The 14,525-nt window shown below is 44.7% G+C and overlaps 1 protein-coding gene across 2 annotated transcripts in view; it reads right to left on the reverse strand.

Moving 5' to 3' along the window:
• Nucleotides 1-14,525, reverse strand: part of Igsf5 (immunoglobulin superfamily member 5) — a 39,201-nt gene that overhangs the window by 2,561 nt on the left and 22,115 nt on the right. For both annotated transcript variants that reach the window (XM_041673180.1, XM_041673179.1), the window contains 4 exons: nucleotides 12,727-12,867; nucleotides 9,985-10,009; nucleotides 5,760-5,860; nucleotides 4,464-4,537 (listed from right to left, as the gene is read on the reverse strand). In XM_041673180.1, the coding sequence (XP_041529114.1) occupies nucleotides 4,464-4,537; nucleotides 5,760-5,860; nucleotides 9,985-10,009; nucleotides 12,727-12,867 (341 nt within the window). The remainder of the gene's footprint in view (nucleotides 1-4,463; nucleotides 4,538-5,759; nucleotides 5,861-9,984; nucleotides 10,010-12,726; nucleotides 12,868-14,525) is intronic.

A 14,525-nucleotide genomic window follows, 5' to 3' on the forward strand; every position in this document is an offset into this window, starting at 1 on the left:
TAGACCTGATTTTGTCTAGAAGGTCTGGAAGAGTCCCAAGAGCTTGCACAAGTACACCAAGTACTTCTGGAGTGTGCTGCACTGAGATCCCAGGGTACCAGACAGGTTTCTATAGGCTTCACGCATATTCAGCATGTATTCTTTAGGAATCCAGGAATCCAGCATCTGGAAGCGTACCTCAAGTGTCTATCAGGGTATGGCATGAATCAGGCTATACATTCCTGAGTCAAAAGCCCCCTGAGGTGTTTGCTGCTCTCACAGCTGACCCAAGCCCCATTCCTAGCAACCACACAGCGGCTCAGAACCATTCATCTATAGCTTCACTTCCAGAGTGCCTGACTCCTTCTCTGGTCTCTCACGGTACTGAACATACAAGAACATATCTATACATGTGGGCAAATCACTCATACACATGAAATAAGTGAAGCTTTAATACTCCAGTGCTCAGGGAAGACCTCATGAGGGGAAAGGCTGAAATGTGATTGAGCAAAAAAGAGCTCCAGGCATTGGAGGGTTAAGTGGTTCTGAAAGCCTGCATCTTACCCCATGGATGGAACTCACCATCTTCCGTGGTGACTGACCCACAGCAGCCCCTATCCTCCCACAGTTTCTAGTCACAATGCCTGGTCTTTTCTGTGCACACCTAGAACCACCGGTCCCCTAAGACTCTGTCCCTGTGACAATCCCTCACCCTTCTGAAGTTTTACAAGTCCATACTGAAACTATCAGAAGGTGAAGAAGGGTCTGACCCAAGAGCATTACCCCCACCCTCACAAGACATCACTACGGCAGCATGGACACCAGCACCCTGGAAAGACATGGAACAGAAAGAGTTATAGGAGATGGGGGGTCTCCTAGCCTTCCAAAACTGAGCTTTCCTGATCTAGGTCCTAACTAGAATCATGCCACATGGCCCGGGATGAAGATGCATAGGCAGCAGCTTTCACCAGCCTGGAGATGCATACTCGTGTGTAGCTCTCAGAGGTACTAGAAGCTGTGGCAAAGACAGGAAACCTCTGAATAGTCCCATACACTACTGTTTCTTGAGCTGCACATAGCCCTGAGCTCCTAGTTGGCAGCTGCTGCGCTATTTACAGAATTAAGCTTTGCCCGTTCCAAGGCCTATTAGCGCCAAGCAGGAGCCTTTGTGGCTGTGGCACCCTGTGTCTCTATGGATAGGCCATTTATCTGGCCCATTGAGCTCCCCAGCAGCCCAGACTAGGAACGGTACTGGCTGCAGGCTGGCTCACAGCTAGAGAGCTCAGTTTAGACTGCAGGGTGGGAGGCGGGGGGGGGGGGGTCTGCAAAGCAGCACAGATGTAGTCAATAGTCCTGAAGTCTAACTGGCCAGCATCTCGAGCTGGAGAAGAGCTGGGAGCCAGCACTGACCTTAAGGGGCATGTGTGTACAGAAATGCCCCCATGTCAATGTAAGGTGGGCTTTGACAAATTGGAGCCACACTGAAGCAGCAAAAAGGGAGGATAAAAAGACAAAGGATACGCTATCAGACACCTGTCTTAGCGTTCCAGGAGCAGGGATCAGAGCGGGGTGGAAGAGAACTGGAGGATGGAGGGCACACAGACGATAACATCCTTACAGGAGTCAAGAGTTCTGAGAACAGTGCCCATCACACCTTTAAGACTCCCAGACTAGACGGGCATGTGGGATCTGGCCTTCAAAGGAACCCCTGGGCTTAAAAGTCACCTTGACCATCACTGTAAGAAATGGATTGTTGTGGCCACACTGGAAACTTTCATGTGTCCAGGTGACCTCACAAAATCCTATGTCCACCTGGCTACAGCCCTTCCCTCCACCACCCCTCCAGCTCATTGGCTACTCAATGTGACTCCCAGAAAGCATAGCCCATGGCAATTCACACTCCAAATGGGCTACCTAGAGGCAGTGTTGGGACACACACCTGCACAGCCACCCTTTGGCTGAACGTGACCGCCCTGTCAAGTTTAGGGAATGCTTTCCCTAAAATCCCCCACTGGGAATAGCAAGAACCAGCCATTCAATATCTCCACTAAGTTTCTAGCTAGGCAAAGACAGTTCTCTCTGGGGTCTGATTGGTGTTGCACGGACCTAAACACTCACTGCTGATGCTAAGGTCGCCTTGAAGCTTTGCAACCCCCCCCCCCCCCCCAGGAAACACAGAATACACCATTACCGGTACATTCAGCACCAGGGCTACTATCTTATTTTTCCCCACCAACTGATCACTTAACTGGCTATGCATGGCTTGAAACTGTCAAATTTCTCTCCCTGAATATTTTCAGAACAGCTTTGAGAAGCATCCTCTTGAAGTTCTGAAATGTCATCTTCCATTCTTTTGTTCAAGCACCAGCATTCCCATTCCTCACTCACACCAGATACATTCCAGGTGAAATTATTTAGTGAACCCTGTTTGGATCTCTTCCTAGGCAAACACATGGGCTTGTCTACAGGAAATTCTTGATAGAAAAGGCAGCCAGAAAGGCGTTGGGGAGATGGAGGCTTCTGAAGTGTGTTCTTGGGGTATCCATGTGGGATAGCTTCCCTTCACTGTCAACACAGCTAAACCTGAAATCACCTAAAAGACACACTTCTGAGCTTATCTATGAGGGTGTTTCCAAAGAGGTCTAAGGGAATGGAAGACCCACCCTGAACGTAAGAGCACCACCCCATGGGCTGGGGTCCCATACTGAACCGAAAGGAGGTGGTACAGAAGCACCCATCTCTCTGTACTTTGTGGGACCTTAATGGTCTGTATCTCCAAACCGTGAGCCAAAGAAACCATTCCTTCTTTATGTTGCCTTTGCCAGGCATCTTGTCACTGCAACAAGAAGTGTGACTTAGTCACAATGCTCATAGCTGGGTGGGAGTGAACTCCTCGGCCACCTGTGTCTTTATCAACCTGTGATTCCACCCAGATAGAGCTACCAAAATTGGATATACAATACATACGCATATAGTCTACCCAGTGCTCCCTTTAACTTCCACTTCTTCGTCACCACACCAGTGCTTCTAAAGAAAGCCTGTCTCCTTTCCCCTGCTTCAAAAGTTCCAGGTCCATCCCAAGGCACACAAGCTAAGGATCCGCCTTACCTAGAAACACTGGCCTCTCTGTTCCCCTGCCACTTTGCTTGAGGGGGTGACTACAATGTGTACAATGTATACTAAGAGCTAGTAACATTCATGCTTGCCACAGTTCCCCCATGTATCTCCTCAGCTGGCTCCCTGTGTTCCCCTAACACCACTTAAGTCCCCAAACTGCCTAACCTAGCATCAGGCAGTCTCCGGCCCACATAAAACTTAAAAGCTCTGTGTCACTGGCAGAACGCACACAGGCAACTGAATCCCAGAGGGAGGGAGGAAACCACAGAGAAGAGCTCCCTGGAAATCTAAATCAATCCATGTGTTCAAAAAGAGCGATCAGGGACCACAAAGGTGCATCTGCTAGGTGCCATCACCATAAGCCAAGAGCAATCATTATATAGATCAAACCACCCAGTGAGTGATTGGAAATCTAGAGGGGCAGCTTCTCCAAAAGGGACGAGAAGGTTGTCCACCCTTAATTGGGGCCCCCATGGTGGGATCCCCTGGAGTGGGTCTCTCTAGGCGTTTTACTTGTACAGGTCAGAGAAGGTTGCTGTCAATGCTTTGCCTACTATTTCAGATACAAACTGTTTTCTGCAACATTAACCCCAACTCCTACATGTATGATAACCAGTGTTGACTGTGTGTTAGAAAATGAACATGCTGTGTTCACAGTTGACAGTTTTAACTGACTTGTCCATCAAACACTGCAGACTTATGCATTCAATTGCATACTGAGCCTCCAATGACGTCTAATGGAGACCTCAGAAATGCTCATCATGAATATTGATCTTTGTACCCAAACCCTCTCGTCCCTCAGCAATCTCTGTCAATGGCAGCTCCAACCTCCAAACGGTTCTGGCCATATTCTTGACCAAGGACTCTTCCCATCTCCACCCAAACTCCAGTCCCAATAGGATCTTCCTCACTGTCAACCTCATGGCCATAGAACTCACATGCAGGGCAAACCACATTTATTCTCCCGCTTTTCAAACCCAGCACCAAGCATCCTTCCATTAGACAAGGAACCAAAAGTACTAGTGTAAATGTTAATTCTACAGATCCCAGGAAGACAGAACAGCAAACATCTTGGAGACCTTCATCAAAGAAAAAAAAACAAGTTGCATGTGGTTCATGACTTTGTTGGTTCAGGTGACTATTTCCCTAGTCAGAGTACATCCTTCCAAACCATCTGCTGGACTTACAGCCACTGCTATAGGAAAGCAAGAGATACTTCCTCTCCCTGCCCCATTCCAGAACGGCTGTCTGCTTGAAATAGAGATGGGGAAGAGAGCCCTTCTTCTGTCATGAATATTCAGTGTGTACCTATCACAAGGTATGCATTTTGAAATTATTTTAAAAATTTTCAAAATGTTCTCCATTACCTGATAAGGAGAGCTGTAGTTGTGTTGTTTTGGAAGGCTGACTTCACCAGATTTAGGAGGAAGAGAAGCAATCTCTGCAATAGAAGAATTTTTTTTTCAGTGCAATATATGATTTTTTTAAGAAACCAGGTTGCATAATTCAATAATTAATTAGAATTTATATGTAAGCATATTTGCTGCTATGTAGTTCTGGCTTAAAAGAATCTCTGCAGTTCAGATATGGGATGTTCCTCGAAGTGCATGTACTAACGACTTGGGACTATTGGAAATGATGGGTCCTTTAAGGGGTGGAGCCCAGTGGGAAAAAGTTGGGTCATAAAGAAAGGTCAAACAGCACACAGCTGTTTGTCTCTTTCCATCACATAAGCTTAAAACTTCATCGTCTATGTAAAAATCAATTCCTTTCTTCACACCGTGGTCTCACCTAGACACAAGATGACCCACGGCTTCAGTAGCTGACTGTGGAAAATAAACATAGGGCACATTGAGGGTAGGACAGAGAGGTTGGGTCTAAGCCACGATTTCGGTCAAGCTACTTGTAAAATGCTCAAAATACTAACGGGTAATACACAACAGCAAGAAACCCAGGAAGAGGCTGGGGGCTTCTCCAATACAGCAGCCCATGCTTAGTGGAACTTTTTAATGTGATGTAGAATTTGTGATACACCAGGCAGGCAGCCTAGGTGAAGTCAAAGGATAGGGATACTGAAGGCTAGAACCCCAATCTTAGCAAGGGTCAACTGGCTGGGGGTCTAGGGGAATTTTATTTTTTATTTTTTGCCAACCCATGTGGCTGACAACCCTTTCTAGTGCTAAGGATTGGTTTATGTGCCGCCTTCCCTTGGACCTCATCCTTTCAAATCCTACTGCTGCGACCTTGCCTACAGAGAGTCCCTACCCCATGTGACAACAGAAGACGAGACTCTGTGGACGACTTCTCACAGTAGTTTAGCCTTCTAACAACTGTCCTGTCTGCCTGATCAGGAGCAGAGTTCTGTGTGTCAGTTGAACTTGAATCGAGTTACATTTGGAAGAAACTACCTGAATGCAGTACATTAAAGGGTCATCGCATAGCTTTAAAGGGGAATAAAAATCCTTGAAAGTTATTAACGTTATTTATGCTTTCAGCAGAAAGAGAGATTGATTGTTAAATCTACTCCTAACTCTAAAAATTCTCCTAAAAAGTTATCCAAACACGGATTGTTCTGTGCATAGATTTTTCTACTGGAGAAGCTGGTGTCCAGGCAACCCACACGTCTCCCTCTGGAGGTCTTCCTGTGCCTGCCTGGTACTCACGTGCCCTCCTTGCTTCTTCCGAACTGTACCCATAGTTCTCCTTTCCACTTTTTAATCTTGTCTCAGGCTCTGCTTTGATTGTCTTCACGCTTGCCGTTTTCCTGAAATTAGAGCATTTCGGTTACAGCTTCTGCTCAGCAAAGGTAGACGGTCTGTGTGTTCCTGCATATCAGCGAGAGGGAGGGATGGGGCTCATCATGGAAGGTCTGTGGACTCAACTCCCCAAATGCCCCTAAGTAAACACAGGGTCAGTAACCTATGAACCTGAGCCCAATATTCCACCCTCTGTTGCTGAAATCCGGGCACATCCGCTTGTCATCACGGTTTCTGGGGCTGCCTTCATGTCACAGCAGAGCTAGGGGTTGTGGAAAACCAAAAGTATTACTGTGTATCTCTTTGTATAAAACAGTGGGTTTGATCCCCCGAAACAGAGCAGAGATGAGAGCAGCTCCCCAGGGAGCAAAGTTGGATGATGGATAGCCAGAAAATGAAAAACGTTTATGCTCAACTCCCAAGAGCATCTGCTAAGGAAACAATTGTGATATATGCCTGAAGATGGCTCACACATGAGCTACAGAGGACCCAAGGGGCTAACATAAGTGAGTGATAGACGTCCGTGCTGCCGGGGACAGTGGACACAGGACTGCTCTTGGACAACAGTGGCAACAGTCACCTACTGTGTGTCCAGGCCCTCACTGCCATGGGGATGACACAGAACTCTGAATAAGGTTGGCACTCAAGTTCTCCACAGGGACACAAGAGAACACTCGGAGAATGATATTCCCTTCCTACTGGAGCAAGCGGAAAACTGTCAAAGTCCCACATAAAGCCGAGAAGAATAAATCCCACATACAGCTAAGAGCACAGCATTTTTTCATTAGAAAATATTTCCACCCACATGGTACAGTGTGCATGGGCCTCACTGTAGAAAGCCCTGGAGAGCAGACACGTTTGAATGAAGATTTGTGACGATTCATTTATGTAGATCTAAGCTTAAGATGTGGGGAAAGATGTCAGAAGTATGTTACCGTTGGGGGCAAGGAGACAATTATCTAAGGGAGGTCTGAGAGGAGCATGGTGGGGCTACCGACTCACTAGTGAATTTTGGCCAAGGCCACAGCACAGGTATCTAAGAACTTCATGCTGTGTACACCTTCCTCCACTTACATTTGCGAACAAAAATGTCATGTAAAACAAATCTATACTGATAAAAATGTTTAAAGATGTTTTAAATTAAACATATATGTATGTGTCTGTGTGTGGTATGAACATGTGACTGCATATGCCCATAGGAGTTAAGGGGGGTGTCCAATACCCTGGATCTGGAGTTAGAAGTAGGCATGAGCTGCCTGGCATGGACACTGAATTCAGGTCCTGCCCAAGAGCAGAAAATGCTCTTAACCTCTGAGCCATCTCTCCAGTCCCTCTAACAAAATTGCATTATTTATAAAAATATCTATAGTGTTTGCTGACATAGACAGTTGCTTATGCTTCCCAAGCAGAAAAGGCAGATACTAAACTACATACATGCCTTTCATGAAACAATGAAATTAAAACCATCTGGAAAAAAAAGAAACCTTCCAGACCAAAGTACTATTTGTTAGCAGAAAAAAAAAAAACCCTTCAGAATAGTGTCAGATAAAAAGAACATGCTATTAGATAACAGTTGTGAGGGCCCAGATTGTACAAAATGCCTGCACCCATATCTCTGCTTGTATACATGGTCACACACACACATGCATACACTAACATATGTAACACTGATTACCTTTAGACAATGGGTCTACAGGTAGTATTAACATTGTTTCTCAGAACTATTCATGTTTAATTTCTTTTCTACACTAAATATTTACTGAATCTTTAAGAAAAATATGTGTGGTTATTTTAACATAAAAATGTAAGTGTCTGGAAACAGCAGTGTGGACAAATGGAAAGGAAAAGCCGGGAGATGTGGACAGGCAGTAAGTCATCATCATGCCCCCAGGACGAGGCAATCCCTTCTATATCAGGCCCCGCACATAGGTGAGGGACCTGGCTCTGGGAGCTGCTGCCCTCTTTACAACCCTGACTCTTCTACAGGCAGGATGTTAGAAATATTTTTCTGCCTCAGTACCCTCAGCCACAAAATGGAAAAGATCTATACATCCATGGTAAGAAACCAGCAAGATTGAAACCTGTGCAGAGCTCAGAGCAGCACCCAACTGTTAAGGGTATGAGTGTAACAGAGGAAGGGGGTCTTAGCTGTTGTCATGGCTACCCATGTGGTTGTATATGCCTATTGTTATTCTCCAGCATTTTGCTGAGTAACTATGGATTCCTTTACTGAGCCTTGAAATCCTCTAAGATCCTGAGAACAGAACCAAAGGTCATGGCAACCATCACCCTGCTCAGCCAAGGAGGAATCCAGGCTATGACTCCCTGGTAACCATGGTCAAGAGAAATGCTAAAATATGCACCGGGATCTGTTTCCTTGCTCTCCCTCATCTCACATCAGGCCCCAAAGAACAGTTTCAAGACTGTTGCTGCATGGTGCCTCAGAATGGAGCTGCCTCTCTCAGAACCTGTTTTTTATCAGGGCTGGAAGATGAATGGAAAGAACCTGTCGCTCGGTAACCATTACACATTCATTCATGGTACTGCACATAGCCAAAGAGGTTTTCAAATTTCAGAGCCTAGAAACTATATTATCTAATAAACACTGACTGCTGGATGTGGCTGCAGACATCTTCAACAAAACTGCTGTATCTGAAACACTCTGGGTGATTCTGTAACTCTGAAAGTAGAGATATTCATGCTGGCTATTTCTGTGAACATACTGGCTACCATGTATCTCTGTGAACATACCAGCTACTGTGTATTCCTGTGAACATACCAGATACCATTTATTCCTGTGAACACACTGGTTATCATGTATTTCTGTGAACATACCAGATACCATACATTCCTGTGAACATACTGACTACCACTTATTCCTGTGAACATACCAGATACCATGTATACCTGTGAACACACTGGCTACCATGTATTCCTGTGAACATACCAGATACCATGTATTCCTGTGAACACACTGGCTACCATGTATTCCTGTGAACATACCAGATACCATGTATTCCTGTGAACACACTGGTTACCATGTATTCCTGTGAATACACTGGCTACTATGTATACCTGTGAACATACCAGCTACCATGTATTCCGGTGAACACACTGGTTATCATGTATTCCTGTGAACGCACTGGTTTATCATGTATTCCTGTGAACATATCAGCTACCATGTATTACTATGAACACACTGACCACCATGTATTTCTGTGAACATGCTGGCTATCAAGTACTCTTATGAACATCCTGGCTGCTATGTATTATGTATTCCTGTGAACATACTGACTACCATGTATTCCTGTGAATGCACTGGCTATCACGCATTCTGTGAACACACCAGATACTATGTATTCCTAAGAATACACTGTCTGCTGTGTATTCTTGTGAAAATACCAGCTAGCATGTATTCCTGTGAATCTGGAATTATCTTCCTCAAAAGTGTTTGCAGCAGAGCAGTGGTGGCACACCTTTAATTCCAGCACTCAGGAGGCAAAGGCAGGTGGATCTCTGTGAGTTTGCGGCCAACCTGGTATACAGAGCTAGTTCCAGGACAGCTAGGGCAGTTACAGAGAAGCCCTGTCTTGAAAAACAATAAACAAATAAATAAATAAATAAATAAATAAATAAATAAATAAATCTGTGGACACTCTGGATGGTGTATGAAACAGAGGAATTTTTCACTCTGTCTTCTTAGTGCTGGGTCGAGCTGCAGACAGTGTCTAATTTGTCTACCAGAGCAATGCCACATGCCTTATAGGCATCTGTCTGGCACGGCTTTCTGTCCTACAACATGCCTCAAGTCATGGTGCAATCTGTGCAGTGCATGGCTCAAAGCAGGCAGGACAACAGCCACCAACAGTCACAGGGCACCGCGCCCTCTTGTGGCGAGAGCTGCAAATGCCAGTTGCTCAGTCAACCTCCATCTTTTAGAGCGCCTAAGCGAGTCCTCTATAGATGGCCCACGGTTGGTTTATGAGTCTGTGATTGGATATGTTTTTCAGAGTGTCTGATTGCAGTAGATACTGAGTAACATAATCCCCCAAACCCTATAGTCCCGTGCATGAGTGTTGCCATGGTTACTTGGCTTTGTTTTGGCCAAAAGCTGAAGAGGTTTCCAACTTACCTTATTTCATTTTGATAGCTAGATTCTGAAAAACAAAAGATGGTGTGGGAGAAAGAAAATCCCGTTAGCAAAATGGAGACAGTGGTTCTAAAAGCAGCTCTAATTTTTGTTGACCCTCTGACTTGATAAACTTCACTTTGACCCAGCCCGTATTCAAAGTAACCCTGCACTGAATTAGTAGACAACTAAAGCCCAAGGGAAACAAACTCAGTATCAGAAAAGTAAATACTCTGTGGGAACCTGAAAGATAATGGATGCCCCTTGTGTATTCAGTGAATACTGATTGAATTTGATACCCAGTGTTGTGTAGGCTCCATGACCAAGAAGAGCTCTAAGTAGCCAAGCCAGTCACACGAGTCGTTGGTTACCTACTGTGTGCCAGGCCACCAGAAGGTATATCCTCTTTTGACTAACAACAACAAATGAGTTCAGGTCTGGGCAACTGGGCAACTAAAGTACAGTCTCCATTTACAGGACAAAATTTAAGATACACATCTCAGAAATATTTTTTAAGACAGGGTCTTATTATGTAAACACATGGACCTGCAATTCGCTGTGTAGGCCAGGCTACCATCAAAATTGTGACAATCCTTCAGCCTCAGCTTCCAGAGTACCAGAACTACAGCGAGCAAGGAACGGGTCTGCAGAACACGAGCAAATCCTTGGTCTATCCAAACTCTCATCTTGAGTTCACAGGCTTTCACTGCTCTCCAGCTTCCCCTTGGCAAGGAATAAAATGAACCCCCCAAATCAAAGCCTGATCCATGAAGGAGCTACAGTCAGACCCTGTCCTTACGCTAGATCACGGGATTTACCAGGCATGTCTCGTTGAGAGATCAATGGAAAACAGTCAGTAGATCCACCTGGCGCACACACAAAGTGTTCGCGAATTTAACAACGCAAATCAAGTGACAGGCACCCAAACATCGCACCTCAGCTCTTACAAAAAAATAATTTAACTGTAGAAAGTGTTCAAATCAGAGAAAAGACAAGGATTCGGCACTTAGAAAGTTCTGGGCTGTCACATGTCAAATCATCCTTCCGCACTGAAGTTTCAGACTGTCAAACTCTCTAACAAGGCCCTTCATCCTAGACCCCCATCTCCAGACCACCAGCAGCTTCCGCATAGCTGGAAGTGTCCCGGCACATCTATTCATGAGACATGTGTGCCTTTTCCATTGACGTAGCGTGTGCCATGCTTGTCTTTTTACCTCTGCAGCCACCCTTGCCTGTACTGGGACATTTTAAACCCCACAGAATGGGGAAAGGCATGTCCCAAACAATGTTATTCTAGAAAAGCAATTGTATGTTATTAGGACATATCACCGTAGCTGTCTATCCTTGAAAATAAGTACAGAAGTCAAGTAACCCAGGCCTCTAGCAAGATCTCATCCTTTTCAGATGTGGGAACAGCCTGGTCTCTGGATAGGGTTTCCTGGGCCCTAGAGGAACAGCTCTCTCTTTCCTGTCCCCTTCCATGGTTCCTGTCAAAGACCGAAGTCCTTGCCTCTTAGTTTCAATTTTGCTTTGCTCAGCATCCCTATTACCTCCGTCCCGGCTCATTAAGGCAGCACAGGGGTGAAAACATAAATACGTAAATTGGCAGGCACCGTGTGACAAGTTGATGTGAGTGGGCATTGGGAAATTAGATGGAGCCGATCCATACACCCATCATTCCATACATGAATCACTTTTAAAGGAAAACATTGAAGGTCTATTTTCAAGCCGTGATTTATTATGACTGATACAGGTCTACAGAACACGTTCTCTCTAAACAAAGCCTTGCATCGTTTAACCAGCATGGCCCAGTCCCTCATCCCTAACTCTGGAGACCACCATCCCATTTCTGTTGTGGAGTATGCCACAAACAAGCAGGCTCACACTGCACTGGCCTTTCGGTAACTGACTCCTTTCTCTTAATGTCTTTAATTTCGTCACGTTGTCCTAAATAACGGGATTTCTACATTTTTAAAGCTAAATGGTATCCCCTTGTGTGGATAAATGTTAAGTATATATGTATATAAGTGTCTGTTCACACACATGCTTGTATGTGTACTCATGTGTGCCTATATGTGTCTATGTGTGTATCCATGCATGTGCGCATGTGTGTCTACGTATACATATTTGTAAGTGTGCTCATGTGTTTATATGCATTATGTGATTGTGTGTATACGTCTGTATGCATGTGTGTGTGTTCATGTATGTATACATATATGAATGTGATGTGCATGTTGGCCATGTATATCCAGATGTGTTCATGTGTGTATATGTATATGTATGCACATATGTGTACCTGTATACATGTGTCTATGTGCGTGCATGTGTGTAGCACTACCTTTAACAGTCATCTGTTGATGGGCATTCAGCCTGTTTTGATATCTTATCTATCATGAACTGCTCTGCAATACACATGGGAAGGCACATGTGTGTCTGAAACACGTGTTTCATTTCCTATGTATATTCATCCCGCAGTGGGAGTGCTGGATCACAAGTAATTCCATTTTCAGTCTCTGAAGAACCTCTATACCATTTTCATGGTGGCCATACTTGTTCACATGCCAGCCAAGAGTGTGTCTGTTTCCCTGTCAGCTCTTGTCCACTGCCTGTGTGATGACAGCCATCTGCCAGGTTGCTGTGACATCTCACTGTGGCGAAACTCATCTTTTGAATGATAAGCTCGCTCACTTCAACTGCTTGTACCACAAATTGAAAACCCCATAGAAATTTACATGAAAACAATACCTTCTTTTTCTCTCCTGGAGATACCACAGCAGCAGAATACTACAATCAGAACGATGATCAGGATCAGGAGCAAGGAAAAGCCCACTGCCAGCAGTACAATGGCCCAGGTCGGCAGCGATGAGCCTTCCTCGCCAATACTATCTACAATGGCAAGAGGAAAAAAGGGGTTAGAAACATCTGTAGCTTGTAGGCTCAGTGATTCAAGTGGGATCTAAATTATCTTGTGTTATAGTGATACTTTATTTATGTTCTAATAAGTAACACTTGCCTGAAGATCAGAGGGTAAAACTAAGCCACTAGAGGCCAGGCAATGGTGTCATACACCTTTAATCCTGAGATTCAGAAGACAGAGGCAGATGGATCTCTCTGTGAGCCAGCATCACCTGGATCTGTTTCTACATTGACCCTGTGTAGCCCAGGTTGGCCCTAAACTCATACCACTGCTTGGCCTCTAGTGGCTTAGTTTTACCCTCTGATCACCAGGCAAGCTTTATTTATTAATACACAAATAAAATATTAAGCTGGGCAGCGGTGGCACACACCTTTAATCCTAGTACTCGGGAGGAAGCACAGGCAGGCAGATCTCTGTGAGTTCAAGGCCAGCCTGGTCTACAAGAGCTAGTTCCAGGACAGGCTCCAAAAGCTACTCATCTCAAAAAAAAATTTATAAATAAAATATCACTATGTTGTATCTTGAATAAGAGCATAACGTTTCAGCATTGTAATATTCAGCAATATCATACATTATAATGCAGCAGAGCATTCTTGGCCAACTGCCCTCCTCTGTTCAGTGACTCAGACCCCAACAGTATCTCCCATCCCAGTATTTACTGATACAAGTAATTGCTTTGTAACCCAGGTCCAATTATCAGTTGGTCTTTGTAACCCAGGTCCAATTATCAGTTAGTCAAACCTCCCACATTCCTTAGAGTAGCACAAGGGTGGGCCAGCAAGGCTACTCCCAAGGATTAGTGTTCTGATAACCATGCTAGGAAAGCCCTTGGTTAGCCAAACTGTGGGTTAGTCAAGAATGGTGAACTGTGTACTAGAGAATGGTAGGTCCTGGCATCGTGTTCCCAGCTCTGTGATTCCATCCGCCAAAGGTAATAGGAGCACCCTATGGGAGGGCAAAAGACCCTGGGCACACAATTCTCCTCAGGGACTCAGCAGAGTCCACCACTAAATGCATTTCTCCTGCAGTTGTGTAAGTTTTCCTAACCTCTTGTGGAGCTGATACTATTAGTATCTTATTTTGCCCTCTTACTGTATCCAGTAGGCACAGAGTAAGGCAAAGGTAAGTGAGACAGAAAAAGCAGGGAATGAAAGGAAAATATGGAAGGAAATAGGAAGTAAGAAGAATGACCTCGGTATTTTTGTTGTTTTGTTTATTTGTTTGGTTTTTACAACCATGTCTTAGAGCTGACATGCTGGCTTTGGGTGGTCTTGTAAATTCATTTTTCATTAAAATTAAATATACACTTCCTAAGTTATACTACCTACATCACAAGTGCTAAATCAGCCCAGATGGAGCATTTCCACAATCCTTGAAAGTCCTGGCTCATGGAAAGTACGTGGGTGATCCTGAGGGAGCCTTAAACATCATTTCATTCCTCTGTGCCCAAGCAGGAACCACACAGAAGTCAAAGGACAGACAACCACATTGATCTGTGAAACTGTGCATTGTATTCTACAAGGTCTGTCATCCTGTCTCACTGATATCTCAATGAAAATTGGGTAAAGGCTAGTCCCTAGAAATGTAAAACAACAGGCTTCCTCTGAAGGAACATGGGTTTTGCTTT

The sequence above is a fragment of the Microtus oregoni genome, unplaced genomic scaffold (genome assembly GCF_018167655.1).
Source record: "Microtus oregoni isolate MIOR12 unplaced genomic scaffold, Mior012 000023F_ref0000262, whole genome shotgun sequence".
NCBI lineage: Eukaryota > Metazoa > Chordata > Mammalia > Rodentia > Cricetidae > Microtus > Microtus oregoni.